Raw genomic sequence first — 14,440 nt, forward strand, 5'->3', positions numbered from 1 at the left:
CTAGGCTAACATACCAAGAATTAAAACTGTGTGCAGCTGAAAATACTTTGATATTTTCTATATGATCTTTTCCTAGATCCCTCTGCAAGAAACGTTGAGAAAAAGACGGAGCAGTCCTTGCAGACCCCAACAAATTCTGAGCCATCCAAGCGCTTGGAGATCATGTCTGAGTGTAAATGGGAAAAAAAATCAGACCGGAACCAGGTCCTGCGAGTGCTATGTGAGCATATGGCTCAGAACAGGCTAACCCATCCATTTCGAGTTGGGTCTTACCTCATCAAACCAATTTCTCAAACCTACGAAAAGGAGGATCTGGGCATCTGTGTCACCTACAAGGTATGCATATCCCAGCCATTGGCAGCTGACAGGAATGGGGAGGAAGCAGTGGAAGAACATGAATTGCAGGAGGAAAAGAACAAAGTAGTCAGAGAGGAGGGCGAAGAACAGGCAGCTGTAGCAAGAAGAAAAGTTCTGCCATTCTTTACACACATCTCCCCTGCTGGTTTCCTCACTGCCAACAAGAAGCAGCCAGGAGTGCCTGCCCAAGGTCTAATCAAGGTAGGTCCATCTTTCCTTTTTGGGGAATGCCTTTATTAGAAAACATTAGCGGTCCCATGTCATAGGTCTTTCTCTTCTGCTTTGGCATTAAATCATGACCTTCTTTGTAGGTCAATGGTAAATTTTATCCACAGGCCAAGCTGCAGCTTGGCCAGATGGGAGCACTGCACCCAGCCAATAGGCTGGCAGCGTACATTACTGGCAGACTCAGCCAGACCAGTCAGGAAGTTGCTTCTGACAAGTTGAAACTACTCAAGTGTCCCTCTTCGAGTGACTCCGGCGACTCCAGCTCCACTTGTTTGGACCAGTCGGTTGATTCCAGCGTCATGACCAACAGCACCATCAGCAGTCCCAGTTCTGCAATTAGCACAGTTCTCAAGCACCTGGGTAAGTGGTAATCAAACACTGGGTTGGCACAGGACTGAATGCCATAGCTGTGTAAGATAAAGGCTGTATTCTAAGGGAAATGGTGCTTAGGAGTAATAAAATCATTGCACATGAAAGCAGTCTGTTATATAATAGTCTAGTTAAGGTTCAGACTAATTTTTTAATTAGTCCTCATTCGATCAGTACAGCAATATTTAAGTGGGAATTTTTCTAACTTGCTTGCTTTTGCACATATTTCATTTTTTGGCTTGAAGCTTTTTGCGTTGGAGGAGTGGGAGGCTCATCTTGCTCCTTGATCTGTTCCTCTTGTGCAGTGGCCAAGCCCACAGTGGGAAAGGTCTTCACTCAGTTTGTGGTGAACAAGAACAGCTGCCTTCAGCAAAAGCTCCCTCTTGTTAGCATTCCGCAGTTGGTGGGCACTGTCCAGAAAGTTGCATTGTCTTCCAACCCTGTGTTGGTAGTTGGTCCTTCCCTTTCCTATCGAAACTCTCAGAAGTTTGAGGCTACAGCCTCCACAGTGACACCTCCAAAGAAGCTTCCCAGGGATGCTGGTAGTGTCCAGGTCCAGGAGCTCCCCTCCTCTAATAGCAGTAGTGCTCTCTCTACCTCCTACTCCATCTCCGGCACAGGTACTTCGAGGCTTGCTGCCATTGTTAAGGTGTCTGCACGTAAACCCCTAGCCTCCACTGTCACCCTCCTATCTATTATATAGTCTGGCCTCCTGTGGGGTAAGCATTCATTTCGCGTGGCATTTCATACTCTCACTCTTCCAGTGAACCTACAGACTTCACCAGCCACCATCACGCCAAGCCCCGTTTTAACCGTCAACTACAGTCATTGCTCAGTTAACTTTAGAGTTATGGATAAAAAAAATGCTACTGGTAACCACACTTGCATGCATGAAGGCTTTGCACCAGAGTTTCAGAATAAATAAAAAAACTGAAATATTTGCTGTGTGGTCACGCACACCTCCTGAATTATCAGTTGTGCTTGATAGATGGTGAAATGTAGTCTTACTATTTAATGGGCTGACAAAATACAGAGGTCATTGCACTGTGTAGCTAGGACTTTTGTTGATGGAGGTGTTGCTCCATCAACAATAAAACAATAAAAATGGTTTTATTAAAACACTTGTCACTGCTCAAACCCAGCACACCTGACATGCCACAATATTTTAAAATAATATAGTACTGTGGAAAAGTTTTAGGCACTTGGTTGTGGAAAAAGGCTTGGCTGGGTCCAGCTCTCTGGCGAGTCTGGGGGTCAAGTCCTGCTTGGGCTGCCTTTCGATGGACTGGGGTCCCATCCTGGGTGTGTCCCCCTCCAGCCTTGTGCCCTATGTTGCTGGGTTAGGCTCCAGTTCGCCGCAGCCCTGCTCAGGACAAGCAATCTCAGACTGTGTGTGTGTGTGTGTGTGTGTGTGTGTGTGTGTGTGTGTGTGTGTACTTTTAACGAAAACCCTTACTGTAATACTGTAATTTTTTGCAAAAGGGATGCTTGGAAATCTAAAAATGCTCTTTCCCCATTGACACTAATGCAGAAGACATTAAATAACCTTTTAAAAGAATTTTTGTGAAACATCTAAGTTCCTAAGGCTTTTGCGCACAGTACTGTATGTAATAATGTTTTACCTTTGTCCGTAATGTCGTAAGATACAGAACGTATTTAATAAACTTCTGCATAAAAAATTTTGGAATGTTGGTTTTTCTATTAAAAATACAAAAAACTGGAGTGTGTTACCTTTACCTATAATGTATGTTTTAGGTCTTCATTTGAAAATAACTGAGAATCAAAATTTATTCATCATACCCCAGTAATCAATGCACATATATGAGTTGTGCCATCTTTGCAGAGTCCAGTGTTGTTGGTATGTGCTAGTTCAGTCTTAATTATGCGCAATGACAGATACACTATATACTTTTGGGTTCTGTTGTTGAAGTGAGAGTTACCAGACAGGGTCAAAACTGGCACAGTCATTAATGTATGGCATTTTTGACTGCATGTGGTGTTAACCAGGCAATGACTATAGTGTGAATCTGATGTTCTGATAGTCACCTCCAAAATTAATGGGAAAAGACATGAGCATAGTTCACCTGTTCTCTCACCCACAGTCAAGTTCATGTCCTTTTCTGGCCTTTTGCATTTCATTACAACTGGATATGTTCATTTGTTGCCTTGTATGCAAATATTGTGAGTGCCAGTATCAGTTTGCATGTGTAGTTCCAGCTTTTTATTTAAATAGTCTGTATGCATGGCATTCTTGAAGTGAACTGCTAGTTTCCCTCTACTTATGCGGGAGGATTTCTTGAGTAGTTTGCTTATTGCAATCATTGTTTGTTTGTTTTCAGATGAGAACACTCTTCCCAAAGCTGCTGTTCTCTCATCTCCTGGCAAGACCACCTCTGGACCCCGTATGCTTTTAATCCCCATCTCGCAGGCCAACCCCATGGTTCGCCCAGGGGCTCCCTCTATGTCATCTCTCGCTTCAGGCCAAAGGATGGTTTTACAGCCTGTACGCAGCACTTCGGGTGCCACACTTTACCGCCACCCCAATGGGCAGTTGGTTCAACTGGTGCCCCTCAGCCAGTTGCGTGCTGCTCAGCCCAACTTTGTCATTCGGAGCCCAGGTACCTTTGGAAACCTGAAAATATTTTGTCCATTCTCTCATGTGTCATTTACATTTATTAATGTAGCTGACAATTTTCTCCAAAGTGACTTAACTGTTAATATATTTTCAGTTATTTACCCATTTATACAGTCAGGTTTTTTTTCTTTAAACTGGGGCAATTTTTGATAAGTACCTTGCTCAAGGGTACTACAGCTGGAGGTGAGAGTCAAACCTGTATCCCTTGGGTCCAAAGGCAGCAGCTCTAATCACTATGCTACCAGCTGCCCAATCTACTTCTGTTAAATCCTAAATGTGCGGAATGAAGTGGTATATTGTTCTCCTGAAATTCTTGTCGTCTTTTGCAGGCACTGTTGTCCGCTTGCCTACGCCCTCAACTGTAGTGTCAAACCCGGCCCTTTCCCCCACCTCAGCTCCATCAGTCAGCACTGTCTCTGTTAATGAAGCCACTGCCTGTTCCACACCTTCCACTCCTGTTCTCACCAAGTCCCCAGAGAGCAGTACTTCTGGCAGCAATGCCTCTGTTAGAGATTCCTCACCCACCAGTCTGCAGAACTCCACAGTAGTCACTAAATCTACCACAACCACCTTGGCTACATCACCTACTTCTGTGGCTTCTCTCTCGGGAGCCACAGCCTTTACTGTTAATAGCCTTTCGACCTCCTTAAAAACACTCCCTGGTTTTCTTGGTCAGACTGGCACCTATACGTTAAGAATCTCTCCAGGTACCAAGGAATCGAAGGTTATTACTTTGAATCCAGCAGGATCAGTTCCAGGATCTTCTGAGGTTCTCTCTGTGCCAAGTGGTTTCACCTTGCTTCAGATTCCAAAATCTTCAGTTGTGACCAAACCAGTGGTCAGCCAAATTGTTTATACTCCAGCAAAAGGAGATGTTGTCAAAGCACCACCAAAAGATAACTCCAGTGCTGATGCGTCTTGCCATGATACCAAGGCTTCATTGACTTCCAAGAAGATAGACTCCACCCAGGAAGTGACTGCAGGAGGAGCGGTCTGCTCTGACCACTCCTACACAAGTGGCCGAGAACCTTTGGTTGACTCGAAGGCTGATGTTACTGTTATTACTTGCAGTCACCCAACAACACCAATCACCAGCCCTATTTTTAGCAGTTTAAAACATCCTTCTCCTGTCACAAGTCCACTGTTGAAGACACCCGAGGTCATGATAGCTTCTGGTTCGCCAGTCCTTTCTCATGTAGCCTCCAGTGAGGACAGTGAAGCCGAACCACTTCTAGGCAATGTGATTACCAGGCCACTGTGGAAGGCTCCTGAGACCCCCAGGTTGGGAAAGAAATGTCACCTGGAAGAGGGTGAGATAGAGGGAGAGGGTGATCTAACAGTGCCAGGGGAATCAGATGATTTATCGGATGACTCTGACGATGACTCTGAAGATGACACTATTAGTGGAATTGCGGTAAGAAACCATTTTTAAAAATAAGGCGTTTTCTTTCCCCAGTGTGTTGATACCCAAGGACTATGGTCAGCATCAAACAAGTAGCCTAAGTACTATCAACAAGTACAACAAAATGACTGCTGTGATTGTTTAATATGCAGTGTTTGCGTGAAGAGGTAGACGAAGGCTAATTTTTGAGGATGCAGACATGTCGATATAAGAAGCCAGCTTGAAAGCAGCTATGTTGCAGTTACTAGCAATGTGCCTTGTTTTTATGAACCTTATATTTACATTTATTCATTTAACTGACAAATGCTCCAAAGCAACTTACAATGTTAAGGTACTTACAGTTATTTACCTATTAATACACCTGGGTTATTTTACTGGAACAATTGAGAGTAAGTAACTTGCTCAAGGGTACTACAGAGAGAGGTTTGGACTGGCGACCTTCAGATCCAAAGGTAGCGGCTCTAACCACTATGCTACACTACGCTGGCCCGTACACTTTATTTTAAACATAACTATAGTAATGTTTGAAGCAGGTTATGGAATTGGATGTTTTTTGTTTAATAAATATTGATTGTAATGGGGGGTGCGGTGGTGCTGTGGGTTGGACCGGGTCCTCCTCTCTGGTGGGTCTGGGGTTCGAGTCCTGCTTGGGGTGCCTTGCGACGGACTGGTGTCCTGTCCTGGGTGTGTCCCCTCCCCCTCCGGCCCTACGCCCTGTGTTGCCGGGTAGGCTCCAGTTCCCCGCGACCCCGTATTGGACGAGCGGTTCAGAAAATGTGTGTGTAAATATTGTTTGTAAATATATTTTCATTTATTTAAATTTTGTCCATTGTACAGGCATACACTTTTGGATTGTTTGTGTTTTTGTCTGTACTACTCTGAGTTGTGGTCTTTCCAGGAGCCAGAGGAAAGTGAGAATGAGTCTGTGGACATTGAGACCATCGAGGAGCTTTCAGAGAAAATCAGCATTGCTTGTATGAAGGCTGTTGCTATGCAGAAAAAGTTAGAAAAAGTGTAAGACATACCTCTTTTTTTTTTTTTTTTTTTTTTTTTTAAAAGACATGCGAAAGTATTAGAGGTTGTAACAAATGACCTGGCATTCACTTGAGCCAAAAGTTGTTTTATCACAGCACTACACACACTGATCTCAAACTGTATATATTCTAATGCAACTTTTGTTTCATTTTAGACACCTTATGGATGAAGCAAAGAGAACTGCTGAACAAACCCCAAGTGTAAGTCCTGTGATAATCTTTCAGTTGCTCAGTGTGGTTCTTCTGTCATTGTGATTAGTATTAATGCACTTTTATTCAAAAAAGTATTTGACCAATTTATATTGCTGGGTATTTTTGTCCAAGAGTAGTTCAGGGCAGGTATCTTACACCATGATACTACAGCAGAAGTAGTGCTTGGACAACGATTGTGCCAGCTATGACCATACATGATGAAGAAAGTTTGCCTGTTGTTTTTGCAGTGTCAAGGGAAGCAACAGGAAAGTCAAAAGAAGCAAAAAGAGAAGACGCAAGAGGAAGTACCCAACATCGCAGGCCGTATGCACCACAATGTGACTGAGCGACGGCGACGTAATGAGCTCCGTGAGCTCTTTGAGAAGCTTAGACAGGTGCTAGGTCATCAGCACCTAGCCAAAGCCTCCAAGTGTGCCATACTGGAAGAGGTGAGAGGGGATCACAAGATTCCTTCTCCACAGATATAAAATACATGAGCTTTGTTTCTCCACTGTGAACTTGTTTAGTAATATTTTACTCTTTGCCCTTTCACGTTCGTCTATGTATGGTGGGCGGTCTTGCACATTATCTGTTAATCTCCCTTTAGATCCCACAGACCATCTGCCTTTTTAAGGTATTCAGGTTTTTTTATTTAAATGAATGCATGTCATCTTTTTATTGAGGCCAAGAATGAAATCCAGGCCTTGGTGGAGCAGAATGACCTCCTGGAGGAGAAGAAGAAGCTACTGAACCGTCAAAGAGCTACTTACATCAGGAAGATCTCACAGACATCTGGTAGCACATGTAGATTTTCTTCCATTTTGTCTTTTCCTTCCTTTGTTAGTGCACCACTCCTGCTAAAATGACCACTCTTCTCCCATCTGCAGGAAAGACTGAGGAACTTATCATCAGGAAGCTACAGGATATCTGCACCAAACAAAAGATGTTGGAGGCACAAAGGAGAAAGAAGAGCAGTGTTTCTGTAACCCCAAAATCTGTGGAGGTGCTAGCTTCAAAGCCAGGAGCAACTGAGGACAGCCTTGTTAAATCCAGCGTGCCAGCAGGGAGACCCAACATCCTGTCTCGGAGAAAAGTCCCAGCTCCTGAGTCTACTGGTAGGAACTCTGCCTGGAGTAACTTTTCTATGTGAAGAGCATTATGCTGTGACAATATTAGAACATTCATGATTAAATAAAGCAAAAGATGTAGTTGAATATGTGTATCTAACATCATTCTATATTTCTGGCATTTAATTTTTGAAGAGAACAGGGTAGTTGGGGTTACAGGTTGGAAGGAAGTGTGTAGTGGTGGTAAAATTTGAGTTTATTTTTATAGAGCGCTCTTCTCATGCAGTGACACACGAGCGCTTTAACACAAAATTAGAGGCAGTTAGTGGTAATTAAGGAGGTGTGGCCTTGTTAATTAGGGTAGTTTAAGTTTGTGGAGTGGTGCACTTGTAGTTTCTGCTGGCAGGTATGGAGGTGATCCATGATGGTTTGAGTTTGTGAATGTGTGGTATGTTTGAAGGTATCTATGGAGCTGTAGTTTAATTGGGGTAGTTGAGTTTGTGGAGTTGCTGTATTAGTTGAGAGTGAAGGGCATCTAATGTCGGGGGGGGGTCTGGGTTTGGAATGCCGTGCTGCACTGTTAAGCCTTCCAAAAAGCATCATGGGGCTGATTCAGTGAAACACCAATGAAGGGGAGTGCCCACTTGACAACCTCAATGAAATGCCCATGTTGTTACCCTGTAATTGTGTTGGTAGGTAAGGAAGTTAAGCTTCTTGGTCCCGAGTCATGGCGATATACACTCACTGGCCACTTTATTAGGTACACTTGTTCAGCTGCTTGTGAATGCAAATATCTAATCAGCCAATCACATGGCAGCATCTCACTGCATTTAGGCATGTAGACATAGTCAAGATGATCTGCTGAAGTTCAAACTGACCATCAGAATGGGGAAGAAAAGTGATTTAAATGACTTCAAACATGGCATGGTTGTTGGTGCCAAACGGGCTGGTCTGAGTATTACAGAAACTGCTGATCTACTGGGATTAGCGGCAATTCTGTGGGCGAAAATGCCTTCTTGATGCCAGAGGTCAGAGGAGAATGGCCAGACTGGTTCAAGCTGATAGAAAGGCAACAGTTACTCAAAGAACCACTCGTTACAACCAAGGTATGCAGAAGAGCATCTCTGAATGCACAACACGTTGAACCTTGAAGCGGGTGGGCTACAGCAGCAGAAGACCACACCGGGTGCCACTCCTGTCAGGTAAGAACAGGAAACTGAGGCTACAATTCGCACGGGCTCACCAAAATTGGACAACAGAAGATTGGAAAAATGTTGTCTGGTCTAATGAGTCTCGATTTCTGCTGCAACATTCAGATGGTAGGGTCAGAATTTAGCATAATCAACATGAAAGCATGGATCCATCCTGCCTTATATCAACGGTTCATGCTGGTGGTGTTGTGTAATGGTGTGGGGGTATTTTCTTGAATCTATGCCGTGAAGAATTAAGGCAGTTCTGAAGGCAAAAGGGGGTCCAACGCGGTACTAGCAAGGTGTACCTAATAAAGTGGCCTGTGGGGGGGGGTATGTTGGCAAGGCTGGGTGTATTCTGTGGCTTCATTCTATCTCTATTCTAGAGGGAAATTCCTCTTGGTTACAGCAGCGTACAGTATACAACTTGCATACATATATGATGTACGTGTGTGAATACGGTGATGAAACGGATGGGTTAATCGGTGAAGACATGGGCAGGCATGTTTGAGAGAATGAGTCCTCATAGAGTGAGGTGTATTCAGTGGCACATTGCTTCCTCTGTGCTGTCTAAGGTCACTGCCTTGGCAGCATAAGGACTCATTATTAAAGCCTGATGGCTGCTATTAGACATGACCCCTGGTTGTGTTCCTTGGAAAACCACAACTGGACTTGACTTTTGCTGGAAGTGTTTTTGTGATTACCCAAGGTGGTATCCAGAGGGTTTAGTGATGGAAAAGAATTTATCCAGTGTCTGTCTCTGTATGTCTGTTAGGAAGTCCAGCCTGACTGAGTAGGCCAGATGCGGAGCATTTACCAGTGACATCTTTATGTATGCTGTCTTTTGTCCAGCTAAGCCACTGTTTTAAAAAAAAAAAAAAAAGCTTATAGACATTCCTCAAGTTTTTCACTGGGCAGGTTCTGTAAAAATATCAAATACAGTACAACTATAAAAAATATAAATAAAGAGTTGATGAGAAGAATGATCATAGTCACAATTTCAAAAAAATACAGCTATCCCCCTTACCCTATAGATCATTGGTTCTAGTTTCTTCCTAAAATGGTTTCCTGATTAATAACATAGTCAAGCATGGTGAAGCAAAGACAAAACATTTCCGCCTTCGAAGGAACAGTCGTAATCCAGTTTTCACTAGTGAACAACCAAGGACCGAGTTGTCACATGACAATCAGCTGCCCAGTTGTTTACTTCTGTTGTGTTTTCACTTGTCCAAACTGGCGGAAGCTGAGAGCACACCAGAACTCACTGACAAACCGAATAAGTGAAAATTTAAAGGAAGACAACACAAATTAGACAAAATTCATAAGCTTTCAGAACATTGTTTGCAAAAATTGCAAATGCACAAGACTTGTGTGTTTCTGTAACCTCAGAAGAAAGAGCAGTGTTTAGTAAAGCGCCTGAACGAGATGAAGACAAAAGGCAAACAAGACTCCTACTTATCGATGTTTGTATTTTTCAAAAACGTAAGTAGACCTCGCCCGAGGGCAGAATCCCAGGTTTCTGCACCAAATGAATATTCTTAATGACTATCATGTTTACGTCAAGAGAAACAAACAGTGCATTAAGGTGCTAATATGTGCAAAAGCATTCATCTCCATCTTCGGGATCACCAACTGAAGACTGATCACAATCAAGACAGCCCTGACTCTTACAGGTAGAGTATTTCTCTTACTAGTAGACATTTTAGGGCATGTATTATGGGCCCAGGGTTTTCACAATACAGTAGCACTTTTATAGATGTCTACAGTTAAGTTATATTTTCCAAAATATTTCTCAAGTGTAGGTATGCAAAGGGTCAGTTTTGTTTCTGGGGGAATTGGTTGTGAAAAAGTTAGGCTTATCGCAGCTGCTCTGTACACTTGACAATCTACCCTGTTATAAATTAGGCCTAGCTAGTGTCACTTACTCATGCATCGCATTATTGATATCTAACTTTTAATCAGTGGTAAGACATCTTTTTTTTAAGACAAATTTGTTGTCTTTTGACTTGAGAAAATATTAGGGCACGTATTAACATACTCCCTCTTTCTCTTCATGTGCACCTTCAAAGGACAAAATAGGCAAGTATGGTAACAGACCCCATAAGCTGAAGAAGGAAGACCTTGACATGCTGAAGCAACATACTGGATCTTTTCATGGCAGGATGTCACATTATTCTTGGTTTACTTTCCAGAAGATCTTAAAATTCAGAAAATGTTCACAATATTTCAGCAAGTAAACCCTGCTTCAAGTGTAACTTTGAGACTGCAAGATTTTCAATGAGCACTTCTGCATTTCCTTCAGATATCTATGATCATGTACCTGTAGTACTTGCAGTGAATTTCTTGAAGTGCATTGATGCAAAATTCAATGAATAATCAGAAGATGAAGGCTTCTTGCCTTGTCAAATATAGTCATTGATGCAACACAAACCTCATCAAAGGAAAGTACAACTGTTCTGAAAAAGGGTGACCAAAGAGAAACAAAAATCATCTGAAACAGTTATGGCGGGGTGTTTTTACTTCCAAGAGGGAAGTGTATGTCACCAGTAAGTAGACCAGTGACTTCTGGTACAGACATCAACTTGGTGTTCACTTGTTCAACATCCACAAGCTTGCACCAGACAAAGTTTTCATGTAATGTACAAGGAAACTCTTGCTAAGAAGGGTTCTGATGATGTAGCATCATGATTCATGACTACATTCAAAATTATTTTCCATCTTTGGTGTGGTTTGTCAAGTTTTTGTGATTTGTGGCAGACAAAAGTTTCACAATGTTTTGTTTACTTAGTTGACATAGTCAAAAGATTCGACTATATTAAAGTCACGTTTCCCATAAGAGAAACGCTTGCATGGAAAGTGAAAGATCCCGCTAAGGTCAATACAAAGACCAACAAAAAACTGATTGGATACTGGATACATGCTGCTCGAAAAAAAATCATTCCAGTTTATAGAGATATATTGAACTTCACATCTTTCTTAAAGCCATCCTTAAAAGCTAGATGCCCCTTTCTCTCAGCCAGTGAGTGAACTGGTTTTTGATGCCATTTCTTCCATGTTGGTCATCTACAGAGTGAACTGGTATGGTCTGATGACAAGTGTGGTTATGATTCATCGCATAAGAAAAGCTTAAAAGACAGTCACTGTTACTACCAAGAGTGATCCTGAAGCATCCATCACTGGACCTGCAGATCAGTTGGGAGAAGTGTAATGACTTGCAGGTTTTCAAACAATTATATAAGCAGGAGAACCAAAGCTTCTTTGACAACCTGCCAACCGATGGGTGTCATCCCTAATGTCTGTCATGAACAAGAATCAGAAAGTGACACTGACATTTCCCATACTTTTGAATGTTAAGGCACAATATTTCATTTACTTTTTCTCTGAATTTTTTCTTTCAGTTTTCTTGGATTAAATCTTGGCAAATGTAGCAGTTTAAATTGATAAACATAGGCTTTTTGGTGAAATAATCTCTTCTGTGAATTGCATTTTTTGACATACCAATACTGATCTGAAACTCTTCCTTAAATTTTGCATAAATTAACTATTCTAAATTTTTTTTTAATGTTGTGTTTCATGAAAGGGCCTATTTATTTTTGCAATGAAATTGCATACATCCATCCATCTTCCTCCGCTTATCCGGGACCGGGTCGTTGGAGACGTAGTCTCTCCAACTTGTCCTGGGTCTGCCCCGAGGCCTCCTCCCAGTGGGACATGCCCGGAACACCTCCCCAGGGAGGCATCCAGGAGGCATCCGGAACAGATGCCCGAGCCACCTCAACTGGCTCCTCTCGATGCGGAGGAGCAGCGGCTCTACTCCGAGCTCCTCCCAGGTGACTGAGCTCCTCACCCTATCTCTAAGGGTGCGCCCAGCCACCCTGCGGAGGAAACTCATTTCTGCCGCTTGTATCCGCGATCTCATTCTTTCGGTCATGATCCAGAGTTCATGACCATAGGTGAGGGTAGGAACGTAGATCGACCGGTAAATTGAGAGCTTCGCCTTACGACTCAGCTCCTCCTTCACCACAGCAGACCGGTACAATGACCGCATTACTGCGGACGCCGCACCGATCCGTCTGTCAACTTGCCGCTCCATTTTTTCCCTCACTCGTGAACAAGACCCCGAGATACTTAAACTCCTCCGCTTGAGAGAGGAGCTCCCCCCTAACCCGGAGGGGGCAATCCACCTTTTTCCGACTGAGGACCATGGTCTCAGATTTGGAGGTGCTGATTCTCATTACCGCTGCTTCGCACTCGGCTGCAAACCTCTCCAGTGCACGCTGTAAGTCTTGATTCGATGAAGCCAACAGGGCCACATCGTCCGCAAAAAGCAGAGACGAGATCCTGCGGCCACCAAAACAGACACCCTCCGTTCCCTGGCTGCGCCTAGAAATTCTGTCCATAAAGATAATGAACAGAATCGGTGACAAAGGGCAGCCCTGGCGGAGTCCAACACGCACCGGGAACAGGTCTGACTTACTGCCGGCAATGCGAACCAAGCTCCTGCTCCGGTCATACAGGGAACGAACAGCCCGTAGCAACGAGCCCTGAACCCCATAATCCCGAAGTACCCCCCACAGGATGCCTCGAATGCCTTCTTCAGGTCCACAAAACACAGATGGACTGGTTGGGCAAACTCCCATGAACCCTCCAACACCCTAGTGAGGGTATAGAGCTGGTCCAGTGTTCCACGGCCAGGGCGAAAACCGCATTGCTCCTCCTGGATCCAAGGTTCGACTATCAGTCGGATTCTCCTCTCCAGTACCCCGGCATAGACTTTCCCAGGGAGGCTAAGGAGTGTGATTCCCCTATAGTTGGAACACAATCTTTGGTCCCCCTTCTTAAAAAGAGGGACCACCACCTCGGTCTGCCAGTCCAGAGGCACCGTCCCCGAACTCCACGCGATGCTGCAGAGGCGTGTCAGCCAAGACAGCCCCACAACATCCAGAGACTTGAGAAACTCGGGGCGGATCTCATCCACCCCCGGAGCCTTGCCACCGAGGAGTTTTTTGACTACCTCAGCAACTTCAGCCAGGGTAATGGATGAGTCCCCCTCCGAGTCCCCGGCCTCAGCTTCCTCTACGGAAGGCGTATCGGAGGGATTGAGGAGATTCTCAAAGTACTCCTTCCACCGCCCAAGGACATCCTCAGTTGAGGTCAGCAGCGCACCACTTCCACTGTAAACAGTGTTGGCGGAACACTGCTTCCCCCCTCTGAGTCGCCGGATGGTTTGCCAGAATCTCTTTGAGGCCGACCGAAAGTCTTCCTCCATGGCTTCACCGAACTCCTCCCAGGCCCAAGTTTTTGCCGCGGCGACTGCCAGAGCCGCGCTCCGTCTGGCCCGCCAGTACCCGTCAGCTGCTTCAGGAGTCCCATGAGCCAGCCAGGCCCGATAGAACTCCTTCTTCAGCTTGATGGCATCCCTTACCTCCGGTGTCCACCACCGTGTTTGGGGATTGCTGCCGCGACAGGCACCGGAGACTTTATGGCCGCAGCTCCGAACCGCCGCCCCGACAATGGAGGTGTGGAACATAGTCCATTCGGACTCAATGTCCCCAGTCTCCCTCGGGACCTGGTTGAAGCTCTGTCGGAGGTGGGAGTTGAAGATCTCTCTGACAGGGGCCTCCGCCAAATGTTCCCAACAGACCCTCACTATGCGTTTGGGCCTGCCAGGTCTGTCCAGCTTTTCCCCCCGCCATCGAATCCAACTCACCACCAGGTGGTGATCAGTTGACAGCTCAGCCCCTCTCTTCACCCGAGTGTCCAAGACATATGGCCGAAGATCAGAAGAAACGACTACAGAGTCGATCATCAACCTCCGACCTAGGGTGTCCTGGTGCCAAGTGCACTGATGGACACCCTTATGCATGAACATGGTGTTTGTTATGGACAAACCGTAACTAGCACAGAAATCCAATAACTCACCGCTCGGGTTCAGATCAGGGAGGCCGTTCCTCCCAATCACACCC

General features: G+C 44.7%; 1 protein-coding gene across 9 annotated transcripts in view; it reads left to right on the forward strand.

Moving 5' to 3' along the window:
• The window catches only part of mgaa (MAX dimerization protein MGA a), a 50,922-nt gene that overhangs the window by 26,341 nt on the left and 10,141 nt on the right, over positions 1-14,440 (forward strand). For 8 of the 9 annotated variants that reach the window (XM_018764151.2, XM_018764154.2, XM_018764155.2 and 5 more), the window contains exons 13-22: positions 77-558; positions 669-945; positions 1,260-1,574; positions 3,294-3,572; positions 3,919-5,003; positions 5,890-6,005; positions 6,181-6,226; positions 6,466-6,666; positions 6,901-7,012; positions 7,105-7,332. In XM_018764151.2, coding sequence (XP_018619667.2) covers positions 77-558; positions 669-945; positions 1,260-1,574; positions 3,294-3,572; positions 3,919-5,003; positions 5,890-6,005; positions 6,181-6,226; positions 6,466-6,666; positions 6,901-7,012; positions 7,105-7,332 — 3,141 coding nt within the window. The remainder of the gene's footprint in view (positions 1-76; positions 559-668; positions 946-1,259; positions 1,575-3,293; positions 3,573-3,918; positions 5,004-5,889; positions 6,006-6,180; positions 6,227-6,465; positions 6,667-6,900; positions 7,013-7,104; positions 7,333-14,440) is intronic. The other variant, XM_018764156.2, reaches the window with a different exon arrangement.

This window comes from Scleropages formosus, chromosome 15 (assembly GCF_900964775.1).
Source record: "Scleropages formosus chromosome 15, fSclFor1.1, whole genome shotgun sequence".
NCBI classification, from domain to species: domain Eukaryota; kingdom Metazoa; phylum Chordata; class Actinopteri; order Osteoglossiformes; family Osteoglossidae; genus Scleropages; species Scleropages formosus.